The sequence below is a fragment of the Eutrema salsugineum genome, unplaced genomic scaffold (genome assembly GCF_000478725.1).
Source record: "Eutrema salsugineum unplaced genomic scaffold, Eutsalg1_0 scaffold_6, whole genome shotgun sequence".
Taxonomy (NCBI): Eukaryota; Viridiplantae; Streptophyta; class Magnoliopsida; order Brassicales; family Brassicaceae; genus Eutrema; species Eutrema salsugineum.
Genome location: NW_006256547.1, coordinates 5,048,247 through 5,074,817, shown reverse-complemented (window position 1 = coordinate 5,074,817; position 26,571 = coordinate 5,048,247). Strand labels below are relative to the sequence as shown.

General features: G+C 39.0%; 8 protein-coding genes and 1 pseudogene across 10 annotated transcripts; 3 read left to right on the top strand and 6 right to left on the bottom strand.

The window, feature by feature from the left end:
* Positions 1-92: 92 nt before the first annotated feature.
* LOC18012431 (acetyl-CoA acetyltransferase, cytosolic 1) lies at positions 93-3,310 on the bottom strand. Its single transcript, XM_006395145.2, has 14 exons — positions 3,107-3,310; positions 2,919-2,959; positions 2,736-2,834; positions 2,485-2,658; positions 2,281-2,386; positions 2,056-2,194; positions 1,769-1,846; positions 1,630-1,695; positions 1,261-1,346; positions 1,076-1,175; positions 876-986; positions 746-787; positions 448-640; positions 93-346 (listed from the first exon to the last, which is right to left on the bottom strand). The coding sequence occupies exons 2-13, from the start codon at positions 2,950-2,952 to the stop codon at positions 464-466; spliced, it is 1,212 nt and encodes a 403-aa protein (XP_006395207.1). The 5' UTR covers positions 2,953-2,959; positions 3,107-3,310; the 3' UTR covers positions 93-346; positions 448-463.
* Positions 3,311-3,433: 123 nt separating this feature from the next.
* On the top strand, positions 3,434-5,355 carry LOC18012432 (RRP15-like protein). Its single transcript, XM_006395141.2, has 8 exons — positions 3,434-3,962; positions 4,051-4,152; positions 4,240-4,321; positions 4,429-4,448; positions 4,534-4,594; positions 4,697-4,764; positions 4,952-5,059; positions 5,144-5,355. Exons 1-8 carry the CDS (start codon positions 3,519-3,521, stop codon positions 5,201-5,203), a joined length of 945 nt encoding a protein of 314 aa, XP_006395203.1. The 5' UTR covers positions 3,434-3,518; the 3' UTR covers positions 5,204-5,355.
* Positions 5,356-5,445: 90 nt separating this feature from the next.
* Positions 5,446-7,877, bottom strand: LOC18012184 (zinc finger protein CONSTANS-LIKE 10). The gene is made up of 5 exons (XM_006395142.2): positions 7,744-7,877; positions 6,695-7,273; positions 6,447-6,605; positions 6,026-6,348; positions 5,446-5,938 (listed from the first exon to the last, which is right to left on the bottom strand). The coding sequence occupies exons 2-5, from the start codon at positions 7,202-7,204 to the stop codon at positions 5,809-5,811; spliced, it is 1,122 nt and encodes a 373-aa protein (XP_006395204.1). The 5' UTR covers positions 7,205-7,273; positions 7,744-7,877; the 3' UTR covers positions 5,446-5,808.
* A 1,727-nt stretch (positions 7,878-9,604) lies between these two features.
* LOC18012183 lies at positions 9,605-10,594 on the bottom strand. Its single transcript, XM_006395140.1, has one exon. It carries the CDS (start codon positions 10,592-10,594, stop codon positions 9,605-9,607), a length of 990 nt encoding a protein of 329 aa, XP_006395202.1.
* Positions 10,595-12,414: 1,820 nt separating this feature from the next.
* On the top strand, positions 12,415-13,468 carry LOC112083416 (heavy metal-associated isoprenylated plant protein 46). The gene is made up of 3 exons (XM_024151394.1): positions 12,415-12,620; positions 12,719-12,797; positions 12,869-13,468. Exons 1-3 carry the CDS (start codon positions 12,615-12,617, stop codon positions 13,342-13,344), a joined length of 561 nt encoding a protein of 186 aa, XP_024007162.1. The 5' UTR covers positions 12,415-12,614; the 3' UTR covers positions 13,345-13,468.
* On the bottom strand, positions 13,168-14,545 carry LOC18013401 (small nuclear ribonucleoprotein SmD1a). 2 transcript variants are annotated; one of them, XR_002897650.1, is made up of 5 exons: positions 14,406-14,545; positions 14,256-14,332; positions 13,878-14,072; positions 13,658-13,787; positions 13,168-13,306 (listed from the first exon to the last, which is right to left on the bottom strand). XR_002897650.1 is itself a non-coding variant. In XM_006395139.2 (4 exons), exons 1-4 carry the CDS (start codon positions 14,417-14,419, stop codon positions 13,726-13,728), a joined length of 348 nt encoding a protein of 115 aa, XP_006395201.1. In that variant the 5' UTR covers positions 14,420-14,545; the 3' UTR covers positions 13,626-13,725. The 2 variants fall into 2 exon arrangements, 1 of the variants encoding a protein (XP_006395201.1); XM_006395139.2 differs by lacking the exon at positions 13,168-13,306 and having other exon boundaries at positions 13,626-13,787.
* A 538-nt stretch (positions 14,546-15,083) lies between these two features.
* Positions 15,084-17,944, top strand: LOC18013400 (glucose-1-phosphate adenylyltransferase small subunit, chloroplastic). 2 transcript variants are annotated; one of them, XR_002897628.1, is made up of 9 exons: positions 15,084-15,560; positions 15,777-16,073; positions 16,138-16,407; positions 16,507-16,686; positions 16,880-16,980; positions 17,057-17,170; positions 17,247-17,345; positions 17,454-17,573; positions 17,679-17,944. XR_002897628.1 is itself a non-coding variant. In XM_006395138.2 (9 exons), exons 1-9 carry the CDS (start codon positions 15,288-15,290, stop codon positions 17,793-17,795), a joined length of 1,572 nt encoding a protein of 523 aa, XP_006395200.1. In that variant the 5' UTR covers positions 15,084-15,287; the 3' UTR covers positions 17,796-17,944. The 2 variants fall into 2 exon arrangements, 1 of the variants encoding a protein (XP_006395200.1); XM_006395138.2 differs by having other exon boundaries at positions 16,880-16,983; positions 17,059-17,170.
* Positions 17,945-18,063: 119 nt separating this feature from the next.
* Positions 18,064-20,273, bottom strand: LOC18013050 (annotated as a pseudogene).
* Positions 20,274-20,699: 426 nt separating this feature from the next.
* Positions 20,700-26,485, bottom strand: LOC18013049. The gene is made up of 21 exons (XM_006395136.2): positions 25,932-26,485; positions 25,618-25,817; positions 25,461-25,538; positions 25,221-25,355; positions 25,007-25,128; positions 24,737-24,901; positions 24,355-24,460; positions 24,046-24,151; positions 23,831-23,941; positions 23,576-23,739; positions 23,371-23,488; positions 22,971-23,195; positions 22,697-22,887; positions 22,410-22,577; positions 22,224-22,329; positions 21,997-22,134; positions 21,734-21,892; positions 21,432-21,638; positions 21,159-21,353; positions 20,990-21,061; positions 20,700-20,898 (listed from the first exon to the last, which is right to left on the bottom strand). The coding sequence occupies exons 1-21, from the start codon at positions 26,475-26,477 to the stop codon at positions 20,749-20,751; spliced, it is 3,462 nt and encodes a 1,153-aa protein (XP_006395198.1). The 5' UTR covers positions 26,478-26,485; the 3' UTR covers positions 20,700-20,748.
* Between the last annotated feature and the right edge of the window lie 86 nt (positions 26,486-26,571).

Sequence of the window (26,571 nt, the reverse complement as noted above, 5' to 3'; positions counted from 1 at the left end):
TATCTCTATTTTTTGAGTGCTTATTATGCTATACAAAGTGACTCGCTCTCTTCCTATCTTTCTAGTAGCAATACATGATGATACTCGTTTTCTTACGTAAACGTACGTTCTGACGTTTCAATCAATTTCCAAACAGTACATCGGGACAAACCATTAACTACTACGATAAATCGGGTTCGTAATTTAGAACTGTCTGCTACCAAGCAAGAAACAGAGCCGAATTCATAACAATTAAAAAGACTTGCAACCTCAACTGATCACTCCCTTTTATTGAGAAACTTGAAGTGCAATTACCGACTCTTGGAAGTTGGAAGAGAGAATAGATACGTCTACTTACTTCACCAACCTGAAAAAGAAAAGACACGTGGGAAGAAATCATGAGTTTTACACAGTTCTTTTCGCATTCCCTGTCTTCGATCTATGAACGCTACTCAGAATGAGAGTTACCTGGATTCATTATGCATCAAACGAGTTCAAGAACAAGAGCAGAAGCACCTCCTCCTCCGTTGCACACTCCTCCCACACCGTACTTGCCGTTTCTCTTCCTTAGTATCCCGAGCAATGTGATTAGAATACGGGCCCCACTGCAGCCTAGAGGATGTCCTAAGGAGACAGCTCCTCCATTTACGTTCACCTTTTCCTGTGAAGGCAAAGAAAAACAAAACCCATGTTAATGAAACCACTTGGTGGTTAAGATGATGAGAAGGTGACGATCTAAAAGGCTCAGATGATGTCAAAGACTAACCGGAGTAATCCCAAGTAGTTTTTGATTTGCAAGTGCTACAACCTGCGCATAAAGTTAGTTCAGTAAAAACATTAGCCATTACACCAATATGTTTCTCTATTCTTTAGCAGAATAAGACTGATTTTCTTACGGCAAACGCTTCATTGATCTCATAATAATCAACTTGAGAAGATTCCAAACCAGCATGTGCAATGGCTTTTGGAATTGCGAGAGCAGGGGCAGTAGTGAAAAACTCTGGTTCCTGCAGGGTTGGGGTCTCACTTAGAGACTACACTACGATATCTAAAATGTTGTACTTACGAAGGGAGAGTAATAGTATCAGTAATTTACCTGAGCTGCATCACCATAACCTTTAATTTTTGCGAATACTTGAAGTCCTAGCTGAAGAGCCTTCTCTCCACTCACTAGGACAAGGGCAGCTGCACCATCACTGTCAAAGGGAGACAAACTTTACTTAAGAGAAAGAGAAGCTGCAAGCCTAAACAAGATCCACTTCATATGGTTAAGAAAAGGACCTTATGCTGGACGCATTTCCAGCTGTTACAGTGCCTCCATTCTCCTTGAAACTCGGACGGAGTTTCCTCAATTTTGCAGCATCAAACTGAGATATTGAGGCATCATACATGTAGCAAATCATACTAATTTAGTTATTGGAGTTATCTAATTATCAGTTCCTTTTTATGGATACAGTAAAGGAATCAAATGACAGAAAATTATGACTGGCAATCTGGCATACATGAACATGGATAAAACTTCACAATAAGTAGTCGCAAAAACACTCTATTGTTTACCTTAGGGCACATAAATCACAAGTTCATGTTCACTGGAGAACATATATCAGGGAATGAAAGCATAATGTATAACCAAAAGGGTACATAAATCACCTTCCCAAGACCTTCGTCCTTGTCAACAATAGTTGACGGCCTACCCCTTCCTCCAGAAACTTCAACCTGTATAACCAATTTAAACTTACTGTATTCACCAAGTATATCCCATTAACAAACGATACAAAAACAAACTAACCGGGACGATCTCCCATGTGAAGGCGCCAGCTTCTTGGGCAGCAATACCACGCTCAAAACTCTGAACGGCGTAGTCATCCTGTATTTTCATCAGTAGGACACAAACCAACTAATCAATGAAACCTAATGACCAATTATTGCATGTCACAGTTTCGGAGTAAGGCATCAAGAACAAGAAATAAGACAGTGAAATTATACAAAAAGGGTCTATGCAAGATCTACGAATAATAAGAGACAACTACGCAACAAGCACCGTGGTTGTTCATTCAAGAACATTGAAGGACATACCTGCTGCTCCCTCGTGATCTGAAATTTCTCAGCGCATAATTCTGCACAACTTCCCATCCCACAGTCGTTATAGACATCCCATAATCCATCTTTTAGCATTCCATCCACTAGAGAATCATGACCGAATCGAGATCCTTTCCTGCTTCAAAGATTGAATAAGAAACTAAGAAATTGATATGCATAAGAGTATAAAGACCAAATGATTGCATAACCACATCATTTTACCTTGCTTCTGCCAGATACTTTGGTGTGTTAGACATGCTTTCCATGCCACCCGCCACGACTACGTCATTGATCCCAAGTTGGATACTTTGAGCAGCAACCATTACCGCTGATACCACACAAAAAAAACCCGGAAAATGTTGTCTCCCTCATCGTAAAAAGGTCAAAATTCTAAAAAAGCCAGAGCCCAAATGGTCAAGTTCTCACCTTTCATGCCTGATGCACAAACCTTATTGACTGTGGTACAGATAACGGAGTTGGGGATTCCTGCACCTAGAGCAGCCTGACGAGCAGGAGCCTGACCCAAATTTGCACTAAGAACATTGCCAAAGATAACTTCTTGGACGAGAGACGGGTCAACATTTGCTCTCTTGAGAGCAGCTGTGGCAGTAAATGCAAAGGCAGATCAAGTATAAGCTTACACAGAGAAAGGATCTGTTTTTTCTAAGGAATCATACCTGCAATAGCTATGGATCCAAGCTTTGTGGCAGGTAAAGATGAGAGAGATCCGAGAAAGCCACCCATTGGAGTGCGTGCAACACCCACGATGCAAACATCTGTTTCCAACATTCATGTATAAACATTCTTCCCAGAAAAATGCCACATAGATCAGGAAGGGAAGAGTTTTGATAAAGAAATACCTCTGGGATTAACGAAATCTGCTGTAAGGGCCATCAATGATCTACAAAAATGGCGCCGAAAGATTAAACTTTCAAAGCAGTAAAAGCCAACAAGGGACCCATCTCATCAAAGAGCCAGATCCATATAATCATTTGGATAGCGAATTAACATCCACGAGAAAGGCAGAGAGATCTAAGGGATCGTTTACCTGATTCTTCAATTTCAGAGAGAGAGAGAGCGAAGAATGGAGGGAGCAATAAAAAGTGACTCGTTCTCAATATAACTGGAACAGAGAGAGAGAGAAAGAGAGAGTAACGAGAAAGGAGAGTCCTGTAAAACAGAGCGTTTTGTTTGGTGAATCAGCGACGATAACTACGATGACGAGCAACACGACGGCTATGTGATCTCTACTTGAAATCCTTATTTTTAAATTAACTTTTCTAAATGCGGAAAAAAAATTAACATTTCTAAATTTATAACATATTTAAATTATATTTCCAGAAAATAAATAATTGTTTTTAAAAAGGAATACAAAACCCTATTTTTCTCCGTTCTCCTCTGCCAAACTCCTGCCTTGAAAGTTCGCAGAGCCGCCGTCAAAATCGAAGAATCAACTAAAAATGTCTACCGGAGAGGAAGGTCACATGGCGGTGGCAGAGAGAGGCACTAGAAAGAGGAGAGTCGGCACAAAGAATGGTGGAAAGTCGAAGAAGAAGAAGCTAAAGACACGACCTCCTTCATCTGACAGGTTTAAGCTCACCATGAAGGACAAAAAGATCTTTCAAAAGAGAGCGCGAGACTACAATTCCGATGAAGACGACGAAGATGAATCGACGAAGCCGCCAGAAGTAACTATTCGCGAGAAGATATTCTCTGATGCTAACATGGGGCCAAATTACGATGAAATTGAAGATGAAGAAGGCTCGGATCCGGAGGATAATTCCGATGGGGAAGACCATGGAGAGATTCAATCTGGAATCACCAGGTTTGCCACTGATGGATGCAACGCCTTCAGAACCGCTTTCAAGGCAATCATGAAGAAGACCAAAGGAGATGATACCTTGGTGAGCTCTCATTCTATCTACCCTAGAAACCTTAATCCTAATTTCAGATAAGAAAAGTATAAAAAACAGTGTTGGGTTTGTGTAACAGGGTCCAGTTTTATCAGCACATAAGCATCTTATAGCTCAGAAGCTAGCTGAAGAGGAAGCTGAAAAGAAGGCCAAGGGTCAGGCCAGAAAGGCAAAACATTTGGTATGATTTTTGGTTGCATTCCCTCACCGTTCTTTTTTCCTGTGTATTTGTGCTTTTGATGATGAATTACTGCGACAATGCCTTAAGGTTGCTGAGAAAGGACATGTTAAACCTGCAAGCTATTTGGATTCCCATGAAAAGATTCTTATAGGTGTTGCCACCAAAGGAGGTATGGTACCTCCAATGCTGAATTCAGTTAACTCTCTCTTTCGGATTGTTTGGTGTTTTTTCTTTTAATACTGACTCAGTTTCCTTCATGAACTCCTGGAATCACAGTGGTCAAGCTTTTCAATGCTGTAAGTTTGTTTCTATATCATTTTTCGGTTGTTTATTCTCTGAGTTTGATTCCTCTGATTCAAACTTTTTTTCTTTCTCAAACAGGTAAACAAGGCTCAACATGCTCAGAAGGGTTTGAATGCTTCAAGGTCAAAAGACGCTAAAGGTAGAGGTTTTAGATATTGAGCCTTGGCATGAATCTTTCTGTGTCTACTGTCATATTTTGCCTTCTAACTCTGGTTTTTGGTTCTGTTGGAACATCCATCAGTGTTAAAAAAGCGAAGAAAAGAAGCATTCTTCTCAGAGTTAGGGAAAACTTCAAAAACAGACTCCAAGGTTTGGCATTGTCTACATCTCCCTCAGTTACTCTCGAATATGCTTTATCTTGATAATTTTGAGTGTTTTAAAACCCTTTACCTTTTGATAAACGTATAAGCAAGTTAGTATAAACAGAACAAATCACCTTCATCAGCTATAAGTGTACTCTTGGTAATATACTAGTGAGTTCTGTTGGATGGTGCAGGCCCAAAACTCTTCGAATTCTCATGAAGACGAAGCTCCTGCTTGGGCTCCTCTACGTGATAATTACATGTTAGCAAACCCAAAGCTTAAGGACTGGGACAAAAAACAGGTATCATTCATTCTGATCCATAGTTCTGGAACCACCTTTCTTACATACACTCTTTGCCTGAAACTCGAAATTGAATTTCTGCAGGAAACAAGCGAGGGAGATGATTTTGCCGCAATGTCAGGAGATGAAAGTTATGAAGACTGAGCTACTAGTAGTGGGTAGTACGGGCAAACTTTTTTTGTACCATGCATTTTGTTTGATGAATATGAATGAATTTAGTTTTTTGATAGTGCAAAAGGAATTTGAAAACAAGATAATGTTATATCAAAATATTTATAGAAAATGAGGTTATGATTTCTTCTGGTTGGCTTTGGAAAATGGGGTTATGATTCTTCTAGTATCATTAACCAATACAGTAAGTAAATATAACATGGCCTCTCAGGTACTCTAAATCTTCCACGTGATTGACGGATTAGAAAAGCATACGTGAATTTACATATAAATATATGAAGAAATATACATTCGTGGTCTTGCCTTGGCTACAATAGAACAAAATTTTAAGGATCCTGCTCGTCAATCTGTTGAAAAGCTCTACTGTCACTCATATGGTTAAGAGCAAATGACAGATGAAGATAACAACTTTATGCAAAAGAAGGCAGAAGCATGAGCCCTCTACGCAAGAATGAAGCTTCTGAGGATCCTAAACTGCCCAGAAGTTCTTCGTCTGTAGATGAAGAATGAAGCTTCTGAGGATCTTCGTCTGATATCTCCACTTTGTAGTTCTTCTTTGTTTTGGGTTTGTGGCATCCTCAGTAGCTTCTTGCTGGGCCCAGCGGATCGTAATCATAAGCTTCACCTGACTTCACAAACCTTCCTTTCACACGCCGTCTCACATCAGCTCTTTCTTTCCTAGAGACATACCTCACTCGCTTGTCAAACCTATTTATACAAAATGTGTTCAACATTAGCAATAATAACCTCCACTGATGATGAGTTAAATTCCATTTCCAGGTACTTTATACTTACTTGCGAGCCTTCTTCTTTTCCTTGTAACGCATAACAGCGTTGTTACGTGTTGTTGCTTGTGAGGAAGCCTTAATCTCTTGTGACGTTGGAGGGCACCATGGTGGTGGCTCTTTTGCAAGTTGCTGCATCGATGACGCCCCACAATCTTGGAAATCTCCAGCATTACTTTCTCCCGTGACACCAGAGAAGGATATATTCGAATGAGCTGGCTTTGATGAGTAGCAAATTATTGGCTCTGTTCTACAACTCATGAACGAATCTCCATCTCCAGATGCAGCATTGCTTCCGGCTGGCTGCTGCATTGCGTTTCCTTGGATTGAGCCCTGCATTGAGAAAAAATACAGAGAGCTTTAGAATCACAGAAGAATTCATCCTCCTCTCTAGTGATACTAGTGTGGTAGAAGAAGAACGTTGAAAGAACCTCATGTTTCTCGAAAAGACTTCCAATTCCACCATGTTCGAAGAGATCTTTTGAAGAGTTGTAGGCTGTACCAAAGAGTTCTTCGTATTTCTCAAAAGCCAAGTCCACTTCATCCATAATGAGATTGCCACAGAAGTCATCTTCAGATACTCCAAGCTCCTGCAAACCAGAACAATAAAAAGAAAGATTTAGATAACAGTTGCTTTTCAAGATTCTACCACAATATGAAGAAAACTCATGTAAATTACCTTAGCCAATGGTGAATTTTCTGGAACACTAGAGCGATCCATACCTTGAGCAGCAGAACTGGTTCCAGGCTGATCTACATCTATATTTTCTACGCCTGATTTTTCTCCTGGCCCTGCCTCATCTATTGTCATTAAACCCATTTCTTGCTCACACGCAGATTGTCGAGCAGAAGAGAAATCCAAATCCAAACAGAAAGACCAAATCGAGGCAAGTTGGTCACTTGATGGGCAACCAGAATAACAATTGATGGTTTGCCTTTTATGATGTGAGCTATTGCCGTTGTGGCCTGACCAATCACAGTTTTGACATAGAGAGACCCTCTCATCGGTACACCGAACAGATGCTGGCTGTGCATTGCACCGCTCACATATCAAAGTCCGTGAATGACGTTTGGATAAAGCATTAGCCGAATGAACATTACGGTCACATGAGAGGCACAAACACGCTGCATCAGACCGGCAATACACCATTGATCTTTGTTCACCACAGAAGTCACACATGTAACCCATTTTTCAACTGAAGCCAAACCGATGTTTGGCTCAACCGTCACACTGGCTGGAGAAAGCAAGCTCCTTTCACTGACCAAGAATTAAAAACCTCACTGTTAGAGAGTTAGATATGGTCTTGATATTAGAGGAGAAAAGCTGCAAAATTGGTATCATAAGCAAGTCCAGAAGTAGAAGAAAGATCCAATCTTTTGGACATTTCTTTTTGAAAGGTTGTATTTTCTATAAACAGGAAGAACAAAAGCAAACAAAGTATGTATGAGCCTGCTAGAGAGCAAAACAAATCAAACGAGAGAACAGAGCAACAAAAAAATCACAGAAGACTAGCTCAAGCTTCAAATTTCAGATCAACGCAGTGATAGATATTCTGATAATGAAGAAAAAACTCAATTTTGCAACCAATCAATATAGAAATCACATATTAGAGAGAATCAGAAAGAAGGGGCAACATAGATCCATTTCGGGATCAGCCAAAAGGATTGAGAAATCGATGAAGCCTCACTCAAGTAAGAACACAAGGATTTTAAGATAAAAGAGCTTACGTATAATAGAGATCGTCGAGTATCTTCTGAAGCAGAAACAACAATGTTTTCAAAATGAAGAAGCTTGAGAAGAGATTTCTGTTCTGCCTTCTTTCGTGTGAAAAAGGGTGAAGAGATAGACAATGGGTGGGTTGTCCTCAAAGGGACATGTAGGCATGTGACATAAGCTTATAAATTCTAGAAAAATTTGGGGGAAAAGTGCAAAAAGTCTCATTTCTCAGGGACCCCACAGATATTTTAGGAGTGTTGTGCCACGCGCTGGCATGTACTAAAAAGCTATACTTGCGATGTCGTAGGTACACGTACGTGAACCTTTAGTGCTCTTTATGGAATTCCAAAGCGTAATCAACTAATCACACAACGCAGTGTTTGCTTTGACCTTACAAAACCAAAATATCTCTCTGTTTTGTTTCTCGCACACACACACACATGAACAAATATCTTTTTGCCTAAAAGAGGAGATATTTTGTTTTATTTTTGATAGTGGAAAAAAAAGGGAACTGAAGACCAAAATAAAATATCGGGCAAGTTAAATACACGTCTACACAAAAAGTTTTTTTTTTAATATATCTGCAACACTGACACACAGTCGGTATCCAATTTTTAAATAATTGTCATGCTCTTTCGGTCCTTCCCTTTTTACCAATAGATTATTTATTGTGCATGTGTAGTCATTTTTTTTTTTGTCGACGCATGTGTACTCTCATTTATGAATTCGTAATACTAGTTAGTTTGATATTTTTCGAGTCCAGAAAAAGAAAAACATTCAAATTTCATGTTCCTAGATTTAACTAAAACCTTCGATTTTTGGTTTTTATATAACAAACTTCTAACCCGCTGAATCATTCCAAAAATAACAATAAACCCTTCAATTTTTGGATTGTTAGTCATCCCACTAACAAAGCTACTTTGTTACTACTTTCTATGTTTCACAAAACTGTTATTCATTAAATTCACTCTTTTATAATTTTCTACATATATTAAAAAGTTATTTTATATTAGCAAATATTAAAATAACAGAACATTTAGTTTTTTTGTCCCAAACCTAGTACACCAAATTTAAAATTCTATAAAATAACAAAAAAAAATTGTGTGAAGACACTCAAAATTAATTACAAACTAAATTAAAGTACTATGTTTTGGTTACCTCTTGCCACTTTAAGTTTTAGATTTTATTTTAATGGATTTTGAATCATTTTGTTATTGAATTTGTGCAATTATTAAAAACTAAGGTAGTGGTGTTATGTTTGTACGATTTTAAAAGAAAATGTGACAAAACATTTGGAAAAGGTCAATCTCATGTCCAATGGAAAAAAAAATTGTTACTGCAATGCCATTCCACTAGAGAGGATCAGAGGAAGATTATATATCTTTAGAAGGCTTCCTTATATCCAATGGTCCTAACTCCTTAGCCATCGATTAGTTGCTATCTACCGGCTGGGCCTTGATTAGTTGTCACAGTAAGTTATCTGACAACAAAATCAGATATGCCAAAGTTTTCAAACTGTGACGTTTTAAAGGATTTAATTTGTTTTCTGACTGAGCTACATTTGAAGGATTCACTTTCAACTTACATCATGTTAATGCAATTACAGTTCAGTTCAAATCTTTGTACTTAATGACATAAGATAACGAAGTGTATATATATGCTCTAAACTGAAAAAAAAACTAAAAATAATCATCGTTGTGATTCCTCTTGGCTTTTGTACATCTGACACATATATCCAACTCTCTACCAACCTTGAAGATTAGTCCGGTTTTCGACACATGCAACATCTATCATGGTCACCAAATAACTAATCAGAAGATAGATTCAAATTAGAAAGCACTAAGAAATTGCTATGGTATTAATATATTTTTCTCACTCAAGCTTCCAAGCATAAAGAAACAAACAAAAGTCATGCAATGGTCCATAACCACTCGAAGCCGAATTATACCGACTCAACGGGCTACTCCCTCCTCCATTACTGTCTCCTTCCTCTGCATCGCTAAATCCATCATCCACCATAGCTCCAACCGCCACAGGCTTAAACACAAACAGCCCTGAGCTCGCCGTCGACTCTGAACTTCCAAACAACCAATCATGCACATCGTAGTAAACCATCACCGGAGTTCTATCAACCAACACCATTTGATTCCCTCTAAACTTCCACTGCAGATTCTTCACGTGCACAACAACGATCCCGTCCACGCTTATCCACATCTCAGGATCTTTTTCCTCCCTCGTCGACACTCCACCGTTTGAGCTCTCCACCACCACTTCATGATCTTTTCTCTGCTCGTCGAATCTTGCTCTAGTCGAAAACGTCTTCTTGCCAAAAATGCTCTCTTTCTTGAAATATATGAACGCTTCCACCAACGCGGGTCTTGACTTTGTCCGCTTGTAAGCTTTCTGCTTTAGGTCTCCAAGCAACAGAACAACCTCTTCGTCTGAAACCACCGCCACGTAATAGTCTGACACCGGCTCGGGGCTACCGTTTCCAGACAGTTTAGCCGACCGGAGATCCCAAAAGACCTCCACAAAGTTACCCTCGACGTCGAATGACTTTGAGCCTCTTTTGCTCCAGAACTGCCATGGCTTCACGAGATCGATCTTGCAACAATAGTTCATGTCGTTGTCTAAACTCGAGACCATGACGGTGAGGGAATGGTTCATGAGATTCTTGGACCATAAAACGGTGACGTTTCGGAAGAAACCTGCCACGTGAGCTTGGTAACCGCACGTGACTGTGCTATGAGGCGTTGGGGTCGCAGCGGATTTAAGTTGTGCCACGGTCTTTGTGTTGTCTGTTATTTTAGCTGCAAATGCCGTGGGTTGGCTCCCGATTGATGGGATTCGAAAAGATAACATATCCTTTATTAGAGAATAATCAATACCGCCTAATATTCTCTTCTAAGAAAAAAATCAAATGACAAATACTTTTGCTCAACGATAGCAAAAATTCTCCACCAATTATGTATTCTAGCGTAAGAATTTGGCCAAAATGTTTTCTATCGGAAAAAATGGCTTAGGCTAAGCTCGTTGATGCTTTTTCCATAGGATTATTAGATTGACAAAAGATACAGTTTGTTGTTTGATTCAGTTGGACATAGATAGAGAGAGATCTTTTGCGTTTTGGCAAAGAGAAAGAGCAAAGGAGAGAGGGAACGGAAGAGGTTATTTGATGGAACAACGATAAAGAAGGAGTCTATATTTGACATCTTAATATTGGCAAAATTGATAAAAATGGCTTCGTGAAGTTCAAATAACGTGTGTAAACATACCCTTATGTATCCAATAAATGATTCCCTTATTTAGCTTCTCAAAACTTCCACGGTTTTAGGAGTATGGCATTAAATCGAATCAAACCGCAATTCTTCAATCCGAATTAGAACCAAATTTCATAGTAGCTCGAACTATATAAATATATATTTTTAATTTATAATCATTTTCGATAATAGCTATTGAAATAATTTATAATCAATCATCTTTTTGTTTTATCTTTTATTACATATTCTTTGACTAAATTTCTCTTGTTTCTTTTGTCTGACTAATTTGTTTGGTCTCTGTTTTACTATAATCTTGGTTCGTGTGAACATGTTTTTTTTTTACGTTGTATTGTCGTATATCATTCGTTGATAAATTATTCATACACAATACCATTAATCGTCGTCACAAAAGCTGACCACCATCTTTGAAAGTCGTACCGCCGATCAAAACATATACATAAACTAAAAAATTACAACCCATCAGAGTCGCAATTTATGGCGTAATTTGAAGTCACAAATCCATCATAACTTGTGATGTGTATAAAAGCTTCATATTCCCTTCCCTATAGATTCGTCACAAATTTGTGAGACACTTCCATTTGCGACGATTGATAACATGGTGATAGCTTAAATTAAGTCACTTGTCATGACATGTTCTATAATCGAAACTTGAAAACTTATAAAAATCGGAAACTTGGTTCCAACTGGCAACTTTGAAGGTTAAGAGCTTACGCAATGCAAGTCAAATGTCCAATAATTAATTGCTTACTATACTATTTTTCTGTCGTTTATTTATTTTATTAGTTAGATGAATATAGAGGGAAGCAAGTTGAAAGCAATAAACATGCCCCACAATTTTGTCTACATTTAGAAAGATAATCTTCTCATATATATTTACAGAAGATAATGTTTTCTATTTCAAGAGAAGAGTATTTTATTTAATTTTCTCGTATGCTACATCTTTGGCAGATGTTTTATTATTTTATCAAGTTCAACAAAATTGAATAGATATTCTTTCTTTGAGAAAACAATGAGTGTGTTGCTAAGAGGTTCTCATTTTTTTCTTCTTCTCGAGGTTGTGTTGATAAGAGTTATAAAAAGTTCTACTATTTCTAAACTATCTTTTACTTTTACCGAACATGTTGTACATTTTTTTATAAATCAAATTTTTTTCAAATCAATCTTTAGATGCAATTGTTTTTCTCAACAATAAAAGATTTAAAATTACAACCCAAGGATCTTCAAATTAGCTTTTACAAAATCCATGGATCCGATTAACAAAGAATTGTATTCTAAAATCTCTCACAAAATCTATGGATCCCCTTCCTTGTTCCTTCGTCTCCAGTTAACAAAGTAGAAAAATCTAAAATACTTTATACAAAGAATCGTGTATAGGCTTTTACGAATAACCAATTAGCTCTAAAGAAACAAAAAGAAAGAAGACTACAGGTTTTATATGCTTTTGTTAATAACGAATTGAAAACGAAATCCTAACTATCGACAACAACTCATTGATCAGACGAAAATACACCATAGAAAACACATCTTAAGACTTGTATTCTCCACCAGACCCAGAAATTCAAGGGAAAACATTCAGAGCAATTTCTCAAGCAAAGAAGAAGATGAAGGCAAGTATATATATGTACTCAACAACAAGCAATATGTGTGTATGTATGTTTATATGGTTTCTTTGACTGACGTTATAAGATTATCATTTCAAATGCAGCAAAAGATCCTGATAAGAGTGACTATGACTGATGATAAAACTCGAGCAAAAGCAATGACAAAAGCAGTTCAGTTTAAAGGTAAGAAGACCTTCTCACAAAACGATTACCAGCCTATGTTGGATCCTAACGATTTATGCAATGGTTTCTAGGCGTGACAGCAGTGGAAATAAAAGGCGATCACAGGAACCAGATAGAGGTAACCGGCGATGAAGTTGATATGATCGCCCTCACCAGACAACTCAGGAAGAAAGTAGCATTTGCAGAGCTTGTAAGCGTAAGAAAAGTCGAACCTCCAAAGAAACCAGACGAGAAGAAGAAACCAGATGAGAAGAAGGAAGGGGACAAAAAGGATGCAGGGAAAAAAGACGGTGAGAAGAAAGAAGGTGAGAAGAAAGAAGGTGACAAGAAAGATAGTGATAAGAAAGAAGGTGACAAAAAGGATGGTGATAAGAAAGATGGAGACAAGAAGCCAGATGATAAGAAACCTCCGGAGAAAAAAGACATGCCGAGTTATCCATGGCCTCAGGGATACGGTGTGCCTTCCTCTTTTCCTTATCCGAGCCATCCCCACAGTTATATAGGGGAACCTGTTTACAATCACGAACCCAATTGCACAATCATGTGAAATGTGTTTGCAGAGGAAGATTGATGAAGAAGAGAGCACAGTTTGTGACCATTGATGGCCAATGTAAAGACTAAAGAATCAATAAGTTGAGTATTTTGTCACATGAATAAAACTCCGAGGCCAAATCAAATTACTGCTACACCTACATGCTCTTATAACATGAAACTCTTTATGCATTGCCTAGTAACATCATAGCATTTGGCCAACAAAGTGTTTCTTTCATTGCATAAATTGTTAGAAGCATAACTTGGTAAATTCTCCTAATAAGGACAAAGCAAGGGTTCTTTTTCTTCTACAAAACAATATCACTGACCTTTAACTTTTTTTTTCCCAGTAGATAAGTAGTAGCCAGCAAAGGTTATATGCAAAAAGAAAATACATCTAACGACCTCTTCCACGACCACGTCCACGACCGCGTCCTCGGCCACGTCCAACAGACTTCCCTGGTAAAGGCCATAAGAGAAAAGCAGATCAAGATGAATGAATGAAGAAGAAGAAACAAAAAAATCAATCAGATGTGTAAAAGTTATTACCAGTAGCAGCAGCCTTCTTGGGCTTAACCCTTGGAGTGTCCTCTACAAGTAAAGTCTCAAGGTTCAAGCTATCGGGAAGAATGTAGTAGCGGATATTGTTACCCCTCAAGCTTAGATGATCGAGAGTCACAGGGTTCTTCCCCTTCAGAGTCATTTTAACAGTCTTCAGGTGCGTATTCATGCTCACATCAACACCTGCAGGGAACATCAAAACAATACTCTTCTTAATCTCTTAAACTATGGAACTTTACACATAACTAGGCCATTGGATTGCGAATAACGTAGTTTAACTAAGAATTGAACCAAAAGCGAAACGAATCGCAGTATCAAAAGACCTATAAACGGCGAATCGAAAAGGAAAATAGAGCCTAAGCGTACCAGTGATGGTGCCATGGACAACAGTACCGTTCTTCAGCTCGATCGATACAGTTTCGTTGTTCAGCTTCATCAAAAACCTAATCCGTCCAAAACAAAGCAAGGTCAGGTTCAAAGAATGGAATGAATTTCATAACAGGAGAAGAAAATTACCTGACGAGCTTCATTTTTTTCGGAGTTTGGGGGAGAAAGAAGCAAAGAAGCAGAAGCTAAAACCCGTCTAAAGCTTTGCTCAGTGCTCTCTCAATGGTTTCTCCAACTGATTGATTGGCGGGTGAGTGAGGAACCCGACCCAAGATTAGCCCACATTGTCTGCTAAGGCCCGTTACGCTCTAGTTTGAATATGTTTCGTTCGTTTACACTTGGTTCAAGGGTATCTGCAAAATTCTCCAGGACTTCCGTAAGTATTTTGTATTCGAGCCCAATTTTTTGTTTTTTGATTTATTCTCAAAAGATGATTTAAAAAAGTTTACGTGAAGCTAATTTCTTCTTAACCAACTTATAATCTCTAGCCTCCAGGCTCCAAACCATTGAAGCTTAACCAATAATAACCATTTGCTAATAGCCTAATAGTACACTGATTCCACACCGTCCGTCTTATTTGAACCTATCAATCGAATTCATATTTCCCAACCAATCATGTTCTGCCTCCTGCTCTCAAATAATTGCGTCTTTCCCTTCTTTGGAGTTTTGAAAACTGGGAATATACTGTATAAAACAAATCCCGAAGCACCCTTGTTGTCTTGACCCGCCAAAAAAGAACGTAACGCCCATTAAAGGGGCTTTAACGTAACATCAAGTTAAGGAATTAGCCGAAAAAGCTAACGGTGTTCCCGAGACCCCATCGCAAACTAAAAAAAAGAAATAAATAATTACATCTTTCTACTTTCCCACAATATCAAGACAGAGCAGAGTCCAAAACTCCCACTCCAATTCTGCTATTTAGCCTTTGATCCTGTAGCTAATAGTGAGATTTGATCGTAAGCGAAATCAATCCGCAGAAACTCAGATAGATAGAGAGAGAGAGAGACTATAATGGCGTCTATGGCTGCAATCGGAGCTCTAAAGGTACCTGCTGCTTCGTGTTCCGATTCCACCCGGATAGTCACGGAGGCGGTTCCGGCGAGGACTCTTTCTTTCTCGTCTTCTGTAGGTTTATCCGACGAGAAGCTTTCTCTCAGAGCCACCGTGTCTCGTCGTCGCGAATCCGTTGCTCGTGGCCGAGTGAGGAATCCGATGATCGTGTCTCCTAAGGCGGTCTCCGATTCTCAGAATTCGCAGACTTGTCTCGATCCTGATGCGAGCAGGGTGAGTATCGCTTTACTCGTATTCCTGATCTGATTGTCTTATATCTGCTTGAGTGAGGAAGAACACTGTTCAAGCTTTGAGGAATGCTACTATAACAGGAATTAGTGGTTTTGAGTGTGATTATCCACATAATGCGTAATCGATATGATCTTGTCACTTGAATAAAACCTTAGAAACTAGCTAAATATTTGTAATGGTGTATTGTTTACATGGCAGAGTGTGTTGGGGATCATCTTAGGAGGTGGTGCTGGGACTCGTCTCTATCCTCTTACCAAAAAGCGAGCGAAACCAGCTGTTCCTCTTGGTGCAAACTATAGGCTCATTGATATTCCTGTGAGCAACTGTCTCAACAGCAACATAAACAAAATCTATGTCCTTACACAGTTCAATTCCGCGTCTCTAAATCGCCATCTTTCACGAGCTTATGCGACTAACATGGGAGGTTACAAGAATGAAGGTTTTGTTGAAGTCCTTGCCGCTCAACAAAGTCCGGAAAACCCCAACTGGTTCCAGGTAACCACTGCAGGACCGTTGTGTTACTGATGTTGTGAAACCTTTTAAATATGTTCCTGTGCAGGGGACAGCTGACGCGGTGAGGCAATACTTGTGGTTGTTCGAGGAGCACAATGTTCTTGAGTATCTGATTCTTGCTGGGGATCATTTGTATCGAATGGACTATGAGAAGTTCATTCAAGCACACAGGGAGACTGATGCTGATATCACAGTAGCTGCACTACCAATGGACGAGGAACGAGCCACTGCTTTTGGGCTGATGAAGATTGATGAGGAAGGACGCATAGTTGAGTTTGCTGAAAAGCCAAAGGGGGAGCAACTAAAGGCCATGAAGGTTAAAAAAAACACAAAAGCTAACGCTAGTTCTCTGGTTCATCATTATTAAAGGCTTGCAACCACCTTATTGATAAACTTTTGATTTTCTGGCTTATAGGTTGATACAACAATTCTAGGTCTTGATGATAAGAGAGCCAAGGAAATGCCTTATATTGCTAGTATGGGTATTTATGTTGTTAGCAAAGATGTAATGCTAGAATTACTGCGGAACACGTTTCCTGGAGCTAATGACTTTGGAAGCGAAGTCATTCCTGGTGCCACTTCCCTTGGACTGAGGGTGAGTGCTTTGTCTATTACTCATTTATATGTATCCTCAAACATCTACTTAACTCTGATATTCATGTTTTTAACAATGTAGTTTGTATTCTGATTGTTAAACAAAGTATAGGTTGCCCTTTTGTTTGCTCTCCGTTTCAACAGCTTTAGCTATGCAGTTGCAAAAACCAGCTAACTTTGATGACGTTTTGCAGGTGCAAGCTTACCTATATGATGGCTACTGGGAAGACATCGGTACTATTGAAGCATTCTATAACGCAAATCTTGGAATAACCAAAAAACCAGTTCCTGATTTTAGGTAGAGCAACCACGTTACTATACACACTCTATTGTATCTGAATGATATCTTAACTTTTCTGAATTCTTGATGCAGTTTCTATGATCGCTCCGCTCCGATCTACACGCAGCCACGTTATTTACCACCGTCTAAGATGCTTGATGCTGATGTCACGGACAGTGTCATCGGAGAGGGATGCGTTATCAAGGTAAAATCAAATAGCTCCTCTTCGACATGCTTTACAACACACTGAATCACCAAAATCTTATGAATCTCGGATGCAGAACTGCAAAATTCATCACTCCGTGGTTGGACTCCGTTCCTGCATATCAGAAGGTGCTATTATCGAAGATTCGTTATTAATGGGAGCTGACTATTACGAGGTAAATACAGAAGCCGCATCTGTCTTGCAACCCACTTGATAAACTATTATGATAATATCATCAACGTTTTTATGACTATAGCTTCTTCTATTATTGTGTTTTGCCTAGACTGCTTCGGAAAAGAGCCTCCTAACGGCGAAAGGGAGTGTACCCATAGGTATTGGGAAAAGCTCGCACATCAAAAGAGCCATCATCGACAAAAACGCACGTATCGGTGACAATGTCAAGGTTAGGTTTTATAACAGGAACACACTTTCCAAGCTCCTTTAAACGTATCTACTTTGTTCACACTTGATCTAGTCCTAAAAAGGGTTTGGTCTGAACTTGACACAGATCATAAACAGCGACAATGTGCAAGAGGCAGCAAGAGAAACTGAAGGATATTTCATAAAGAGCGGAATTGTAACCGTTATCAAGGACGCCTTAATCCCAACCGGCACTCTCATCTAAACCACACACATATTGCTCCCTTCTTTATATCTCTTTCTAGTTTCTACCTATGAAAACAGGCAAAGACATACTTTGATGATGTATACCCCTATTTAATAAGTTCTCGTAATGGCTTTTAAGCCCCATCTCTACATCTATTACTTTTTTTACTTGCCTTTGCCAAAAGACGCATTCTTTCGAGAACCATGATTAGCGGCACAAACAGAAAAGAAAACCAACTTTAACAAATTAAGCATTCCCTCTCAGCATATGCAAATAATGAAAGAGGTGGGTTCTAAATTTAACTTTCTTCAAAATCTGGCACACTAGCATTTGTATAAACGTCAGTCTGTCGGAAAAAGGTGTCATTCAAGAACATAGGACTAGAATGCCTTACTAATAACTGAGCTACTTTTGTCTAGACAACTCAAGTCACATCTCTTCTTCACCTATCTGACTTAAAACTCCTATATGATTCACTAATTGTTGGGTGTACATACCAGTGCTGTCTTGTTCTTATTTTGCCCTAATGTCTCCCATTCATGTTCCTCCATTTGTCCTTGAGATCAGATGGAGTGCGTGTTTCGTGGAACACCTTCTCTCCCATTTCCAGTATTTTCTTCCATGGCATGTTTTTTTTTGCTTCTGGTGCAAATTTCTCCACTCCCACCTGAGCCAACATATGTCAAACAACAATTTTTATACTATTCATGAGGAAAAGAACAGTTAGTATTTATCAAACCTTCAACATTTCTTCTTCTTCGGACGTCCAAAATAGCCTTCTTCTCTGATCTTTCTTGAAGAACGAAATGTTTCTGCAAATCCATGAGGCAACTCTCTACATTTAATGTGGAAATGAGATAATACTCTCTTCATGTACACGTAACTCAATGAAAAGGAACAAACCTCACTCTATTTGGCTTAGCCACTTTGGTTGTTCCGTTATGTTTTCTCTGCTGGTTCTTCATCTTCCTTGAAGGGGAGTTTACTATCTGAGCCGATGAAGTACTCTGCTCTGTTACATCTTCCCCATTCCATTCACTAGTTGATTCATTTGATGAGATCTCACTGTCAATATCTTTCAATATTAACCGTCTTCTTCTTGTTCGCTTCTCATTCTGCTGGATCTGGTCTTGACCTTTCGCGGTTTCATCATCCTTGTCATCCTCGGCGTCTTGAAACTTTTCTGTATCTACTCTCTCTTCGCCTCCTGATGCTTCAACCTCGTCTATCACTCTATCTTCTTTCATGTCTCCTGACTTATCAGTATGCGCTTCTAACTTCCCTTTATCCTCTTCTGGTTGATCGCTTTCCTCAGTAAATTGTATCTTCTCACCACTTGATTTATCAGAATCCATCTCAACTTGCACTTGTTCCTCTTTTGATGAACAGTCATCCTTCTCTCCTTGTAACTCTTCATCACTTACAACGTCTGTACTGTCTATTGAATGATCCTGGTTACCAGTTTCACCACCGTAAAAGGTTGTATGATGTATCCTCTTCATGTTTGGGAACATTCTCCTTTGCCTCATCTCTGCTTTTCTTTACCTAGATACTTGGAGACTTCCTTTTCCGCCCCAACCGCCTTCTCTCTCATTGCTTTTTGTTTCGAAACTAGAAACTTGAACCAGCAATACGGGCAATATGAATTTGCAGGATCATCACTACTACCCATCTCAGCATTCAAACATTCCCCGTGAAATGAAAGAATACAGTCAATCCCACAACAACGGGACACCCACTTGTCTGAGATGTCACATACTATACAAGCATCGAAGTTCAGCGTCTCTGATCCTCCTCTATCAGTCTCACTTTTCCCAAGACAATGCCGCTTCTTGTGTGGTACATCTCTTTCATCGAAAGTATCAGGAACAATCTCAACATCGGCATCACCACTATCACACTGCGGATCACAGTGTGTGGTGCTCAGTCCAGAGCCAAATATTTCATTAGCTTCATCCTGTGAGAGGAAATTATGAAAAAATAGTGCATAATACATCAACTTAAGTTCACACTAAAACTCTAAATTCAAGCTCTACAACTAAACAAATTACATCAAAAACTACAAGTTCACAAACAAGTGCAACTGAAGCTAGCAGGAGAGATCAACAAGGAAGAATTATTCAACCATAATGAACCAAATCGTTCGAATTCATCAAATAGCAAAAATTCGCGAATCATACGCTTTCTCAGTTTAACTTCAGCAACCGGTAGAGCTAACGAAACTACCAAGCTTAGATTGTACCAGACGAGTCAAAATCAGTCACGTCGCTGTATCAGGAAATCATAACCTCTAATTTTTCGATTCTAAAGGAGATAATTCCGAGAAACGAAGGAAGAAATAGCGTTACCGGGAGCGATGCAGGGGATGGGTAGGGATCGAGAGACTTGCGCGAAGACCTAATCAGAAACGACTTCGTTCTCATGTTGATACTCTACTGCTTCTACAGTTTCTCAACAGTCTCGGCTCTTTTCGCCTGTGAACTTTGAAATCGTCCAGTGAACAGTGTATTCTCAGTTTTAATAAGTGTTGAAGACGAGAAGCGTACTGAGGAAGATGTTTTTTTGTCTCCGTGCCTTTGCACTCCATTAGCGTTGGAGAAAAAAAAAAGAGTGGTAAATTCAATTTATTCTAATTTTATTGTCGACTTGGTAATCGTTAATGTTTTCACTTTTTGTGTGAGAAATAAAACAAACTTTTGCAGATTTTCAAGAGACTGCGAAGGTTGTCAATACGAAAATGGACTACACAGTGTTTTTTGTATCTTCTTTTTGTTAACTTCACAGTGTTGGTTACGTTGTGGCCATCTCATTTATTAATAAAACACATTGTTTGTCAAAAAAGATATCAGCTAGGATCAATGGAATACACATTGTATATTACGGTCTGCAATGTAAATTTATACATATATACGATATGTCAAAACAAATGAATCGAATAGAGTTAAAGTTGGGAGTAAATATATAGGACTGACTAGACATAGAAGTAAGAAGAGTGATTGGTAGTGTCTCTAGAGAGAATGGAACGTGCTTCAATCACCGAACGAGGAGCCTCCATATCCTTCTCCTGTAGCAAGTTCCCTTGCAACCTCTGCATCTCTGATGCAAACGTGTCCTCAATTATCTGCAAAACATTTTATAACAGGTCAATTTCAACCCCCTAAAACACATTGTCTGTTTTATGGTGTAGTGCCAGAATTTTATAATTTCTTTACCCCAAGAGCATAGTAAGAGCCTTTGTATCCTACTTCATTCTCCTTTCTTCCCTCCAGAAACTTCAAGACCACCTGGGATGTGAACAAAACCATAAAAGATCTCAGCATCAAAAAGAATCATTTATATGACAGAGTCTGTATGTACATATATGTGATGTATGAGAATCACCTGTGCCATTCTATCCCAGAAAAGGCGGCACGATGCCACAAATATCTGACTTGTGAAGACATCGTGCAGATTTGAGATTGAGTCAGTGATCTGTGAGCATAGCATCTTCATACGTTCACGGACTTCGACTTCTCTCTCATTTTCTTTTATCTCCTCTAAGATTCTCTTCAGCCTTGTGCTTTTGTTTGTTTGCGTCTGAAACATCCACATACATAGATTGTTAGAACATGCATGGATTGAAATACAGCAGATACGAGGAGTTGTAGAACTTACATTGCTAACAAGTTTATCAACCGCGGCTTGCATGTAGTTTCTGTATTTTGTCCTGAGCAAGACCGTGATTACATTCATTTGCTCCCCAAAGAGTATCTTCTTGTCTTCAACGACAGGAAGACACGATGCCCATTGTCTCAAGATATCCTCAACTCTGTGATGAAGAACATCAAGAATTCTCTTTATGGTATTGACGAAAGTTCCCAGCTGCATTCAACAAGAGATGATGATGTTAAGCACAGATCAAAATAAGTCAAAATTGTAAATACTTCTATTAAACACGGTCTGTGGGTGGCTCTTACTTGAGTTGGAACAGAGTAGAGAGCTGATGATTGCCTTCTTGTCAGCTTCTGGACATGCATATTTAGCCTCTTTGGAATGCTGTCTTTTAAAGGAGTAAGTATGTCATTGTATTGTTTCTCCAGCGATTTAACAATGGCTCTCTCTACAGTGGAAGTAGTCTTCCAAAAGAGTACATGACAAAAAAGAGTGAACCCAAGTTAGTCTTGATAATTAATACAGTAAGCTGAAAACTTAACATCACTCGTATAAGTTAGTAGCTTACATTTTCCAAAATCAATGTGTATTGTGGCCATCGACTAATCACCACTTCATATTCTACAAGAGAATCTTTTATTCTCTCATACATGTCCTCAGCAAACGGTGATGTTGAGTGGTTTGTTATTACACCAGACCAGGGAACCTGACAAAAAAAGCCATCCGAGGCTTATTACAGTCAAATGATAGGCTTTGTTATTTGAAGGATCAACCGAAAAATGATCAGGATGATACCTTTTCCGCTCTGCATCGGTCAAGTAGCCTAAGTTCCATATCATGTATCCAAACCATTATGTAGTTGTGGAATAACCCCCTAGAGTCTACACCACCCTGTACTGGACTGAATAAACATAAAACAAACGGTTAAAGAGAATCAACGAGTAACCACCATATTTTGATTCCAAAAAGCTAATGTCAAACCTGATGCCCCACGAATGTAGGTTTCTTTCAAAATCGGAAACTGCTATAAGAAGCTCATTGACATGAGGCAATGGGCAGGATGGTGGTACTGCTGACAGAAATGCCCTGAGCCGGTTACATAGCTGAGTGCTGTATACTGCGGAAGCTATATTTGATAGGTCGATTGAGCTTAAATGATAAACAAGGTATGAGAAAATAAGACTTAATCAATATCAAGACTCGGAAATGATCTAAAATGATAACCAGATAAATGATGTAACTTTTGTGATTGAATTGGATCTTTTTACCTTGGGAGTACATGTTCATTGGTGATCTTTATATCAGTCTCTATTTCGTTGCTTATGTTTAGACAAAGATTCTTCATTTTCAGGTAGGCAGTAGAGATTGTGACGGAATCTAAAAGAAAACCTTCAGAGCTGCAGGAAACATACTCATCGGTTTCAACCATGTGCTTCCGACACCTCTTTTTTGCTGCCGTCTGCAGTAGGTTTTCCATCAAGAAAATCGTGAACATCATAGTCTTGATATATTACAAAATCAAGAAAACCAAAAGTGGCCTACCTGAAGGTAATTCTTCAAAATTTCTTGTGCTTCAAGGGACAATATATCATGAAGGAGGCTAAAAACCTGTACAGCTGGAGAAAGTGCTGTTGAAGCCGACTCTTGCACCGGACCATCTATGTCTGCCAACCCTGAAGGGCAGTTTTCATCTAGGGACTTGTAGTTCTCGAAAACATTTGCCAAGAGTTTTTCTATCTCTGTTTCACAATCCATCAAGATACTTTTCTGCAAGAGTAGAACATGTCGTCAATAAGTAGCCCCATGGAGTCATGATGATAATCCCATAAACAGATTTCAGACTAAAGTGTGACAACTCGACAAGACACTGATTTTGATGAGATGACATCAGATATTTTGATTTGCTAAAAAAGAAAAAAAAGAAAAAAAGAAAGGGAATTACCTCCTGTCTTGTCAAACTCCTATCACTTCGAGCCCTCATGATGGGCAAAAGTAACTCATGCACAAGTAGTAGGCAATTTTTTGTTGGAGTTGCCACAGTCATTACATGTGAGAGATATCTGCATTATTCGGTGCAATATATTTGAGATAATAGACCTTGAGATAATAGATACAAGGCAGTAGTAACCAAATATTTTTATGAGTACCTCAACTTGGTATATGAATCGGAAACTCCATAATAATCTGCAAATTCGCTTAACAGCCATTTCCAAGATTCATTCAGTCCTAAGTTTTGAGGATTAAACTTTTGGGCACGCGTAGCAGCTTCTAGTAGCAAATCGTATGCTAGTGTCTCCACAACAGGTGCACTCTGTAGCAGACAAAAATGAAAAACCTAAGTGAGAAATTATCTCACAAATTAAAACATAGATAATCTGATGATTGTTGGAGAAAAAACAGACCTTTATGTGATAGTCTTCATCGGATGTGGTCGTGCTACCAATAAAGAGCTGGATCTTGCCAACACAGTCTTGTTCGCCATGGTATATTGGCCACCATCTAACATTTTCATTCTGAAAAAATATAGAGTTTTCTTCAATATATCTAACTTTCCAAAGCACTATAACATATTCTCAGAAGATCTAACTCGGGGAGGGCACACTAATGGCATATTTACCGGATTATCATTTAAGGATGCCATAGGAATCGTTACTTTTCCTTGAACTGATTTCTTCTTATCTTGAACTTCTATTAGAAGAGCGTCGCCTTCTGGCTCAGGAAAGCTGAAGGAGGAGTTGTGAGTACTCTGAAAACTGAATTACTAATTCTTGAACTTTCCAGGAATCTTTTAATTTATTCAAACAGTTTGGCTTAGTTATAGGTATATTCAATATTTTCTCAACCAACCACTTGCATACATATTTTTTAAAAATCTATCCCAGTCCCAGCTCCATAACAAACATTTAAGAGAAAGAAAAGGGCTTACAAGACATGGTAACTTCCAGTTCCTGGTTGCAAACAAACAGAAGATCCTTGTTCATTTTGACCTTCTTCTGCTGTGCTCTTCATTTGAAGGTAGCAGGAGAATTGTTCTGCATGTAGAATCACAAGAAAAAGTCAAGTCATCTCCTTTATTCTCTGTCCAACCAGTGATAGATGGGCCAATATTAAGCACAAATGAACCGGCCTGGACAAATCACATTCACAACAAAATATCATGGAAATGGTTGAACAAATGTTTAGTTTGTAATAAAAACAAACCTTCTGAAACTGCTGAAAGAGTAGCCAGTTTGATAGAACTCATCCCATTCACAACAAAATATCATGGAAATGGTCGAACAAATGTTTAGTTTGTAATAAAAACAAACCTTCTGAAACTGCTGAAAGAGTAGCCAGTTTGATAGAACTCATCCCATTCTTCACAAGTGCTGAAACTTGTCTGCAATACTCTGCCCCCATTGGCAAATTCATCAGACTCCGTAGAGAATCTGTGCCTCTAAGTTTGCGCTGTGGTATCACTCGAAGTCTCTTTACTAAAACAATCACAATTGAAGAGGTATTATATGATTTATGCCATACAGCTTCAAAACTATATTTTTGGACCCAACTTTTAGCTCATGAGAAAAAGAATAGTTTACCTTCCACCCTCAACTTTCTGACCACGCTTTTAGTCTTTAAGGATGTCTTTTGCTCTGGTTTCACATTTTTGTTTTCTTCAGTCGATCTTACACCCCGAGGTTGCAACAGAAACTTATGCAAACTATAACAACACATATGGAAAAGACTGGTTTCAGTAACTCAAAATAAGACAAATATTATATCTCAGAAACCATTGAGTAACACATGTCCTACCCAAATGCACCTCGAAGAAGACGACACTCATCACGCAGAAACTCAGGTGCCTCAGAAGACCCCTTTGACCATGCATACAAACATAGTCTTACGCAAGCATCATATGCCAAAAGACTTTGCCAAGCATATTGACCACTGCCGACGGAAAATTGACAATTTTGTAAGGCATAATATAGTTCAACTTTACTCTTTTAATTAAAATCTTTTATTATAAAATGTGAAGAAAATTAAGTAGCTAACCTGATACTATGGCAATGTATGTCATCGGAGCTGGTTTCCTGGATTTGTGCATCTTCCCCAGTTTTAGTGTCCCTCACACTGCACAATACACCGTGGCTAAAACACATCAAGACCGGTCCAAGAACAAAATAGAAAAGCTCGATGAAATCGAGAATACCTTCCCCCAAATTCCGCATCTCTATACAAATGAGAAGTGCTGTTTTCTTGATTAGTCTCAACTCCTGCTTCTCTACAAATCTCATGCTCAGTCTGCTCAACTTCATTTTCTATCTCCAAGGTATTATCTTCTTGTCCAATTTCCATAATAGGTGGTGCACTTGGGGTTCCCATATCTTCTGTGTCCCAATACACCGAACCCTAAGACAAAAATTAATTCCAATATTTAGCTTACATATCTTGTAAGGATAAAAATGTTTCATTTTCTCAGATGAACAAATTACATTTCATAGCTCACTGCCACTTTGCGCGTACCTTGGAGCTCAGAGTATGCGGCGGTTCCTCTCGGAGATAGCTACCCGGAGTTGAATTCTTCAAGGCGAGTTTTCGGAGATCCAATTCTCCGTCTGTGACTCTTCTGTTCCCAAATGGAACTTCAATTCTCAGATTCTTATCCTTCAACAATCCTCTGTTCAATTTCGAGCTGGATTTAAGCCCAAAAACTTCTTCTTCATCGTAGCGTCTCGAAACCTTCATGGCCTCTTCCTCGTCGTCTTCCAGATCGTAATCGGAGAATAATTCGTTTCCTCCTCCGGCGTCTGAGACCGACGAAATACTCATTTCATCGTCATCTTTGTTTTCCTCTTCGGAAACATCATCATCAAGAGTAGTGGGAGATAAGAGGGTAGGCGATGATAGACCCGAGTTCCACTTCAATTGAGGCAAGCTCTGAGGAGAGATGAGCGAGAGAGGAGATCGTGGGAAGGTAGCTGGAGAGAGATTCTCGGAAAGAGGAGATCTGGCGCGAGGTTGAAGCTTTGGCTCCGAATTTGGTGATCCTTTTCTGATACAGGTCGCCATTGAGAGGCTTAGGCAGCTGAGAGTGAGAGTGAGAGTGAGAGTGAGAGAGAGAGATCAGAAATGAGAAGCAGATTCAGAAGGAGCGGCTGTTTCG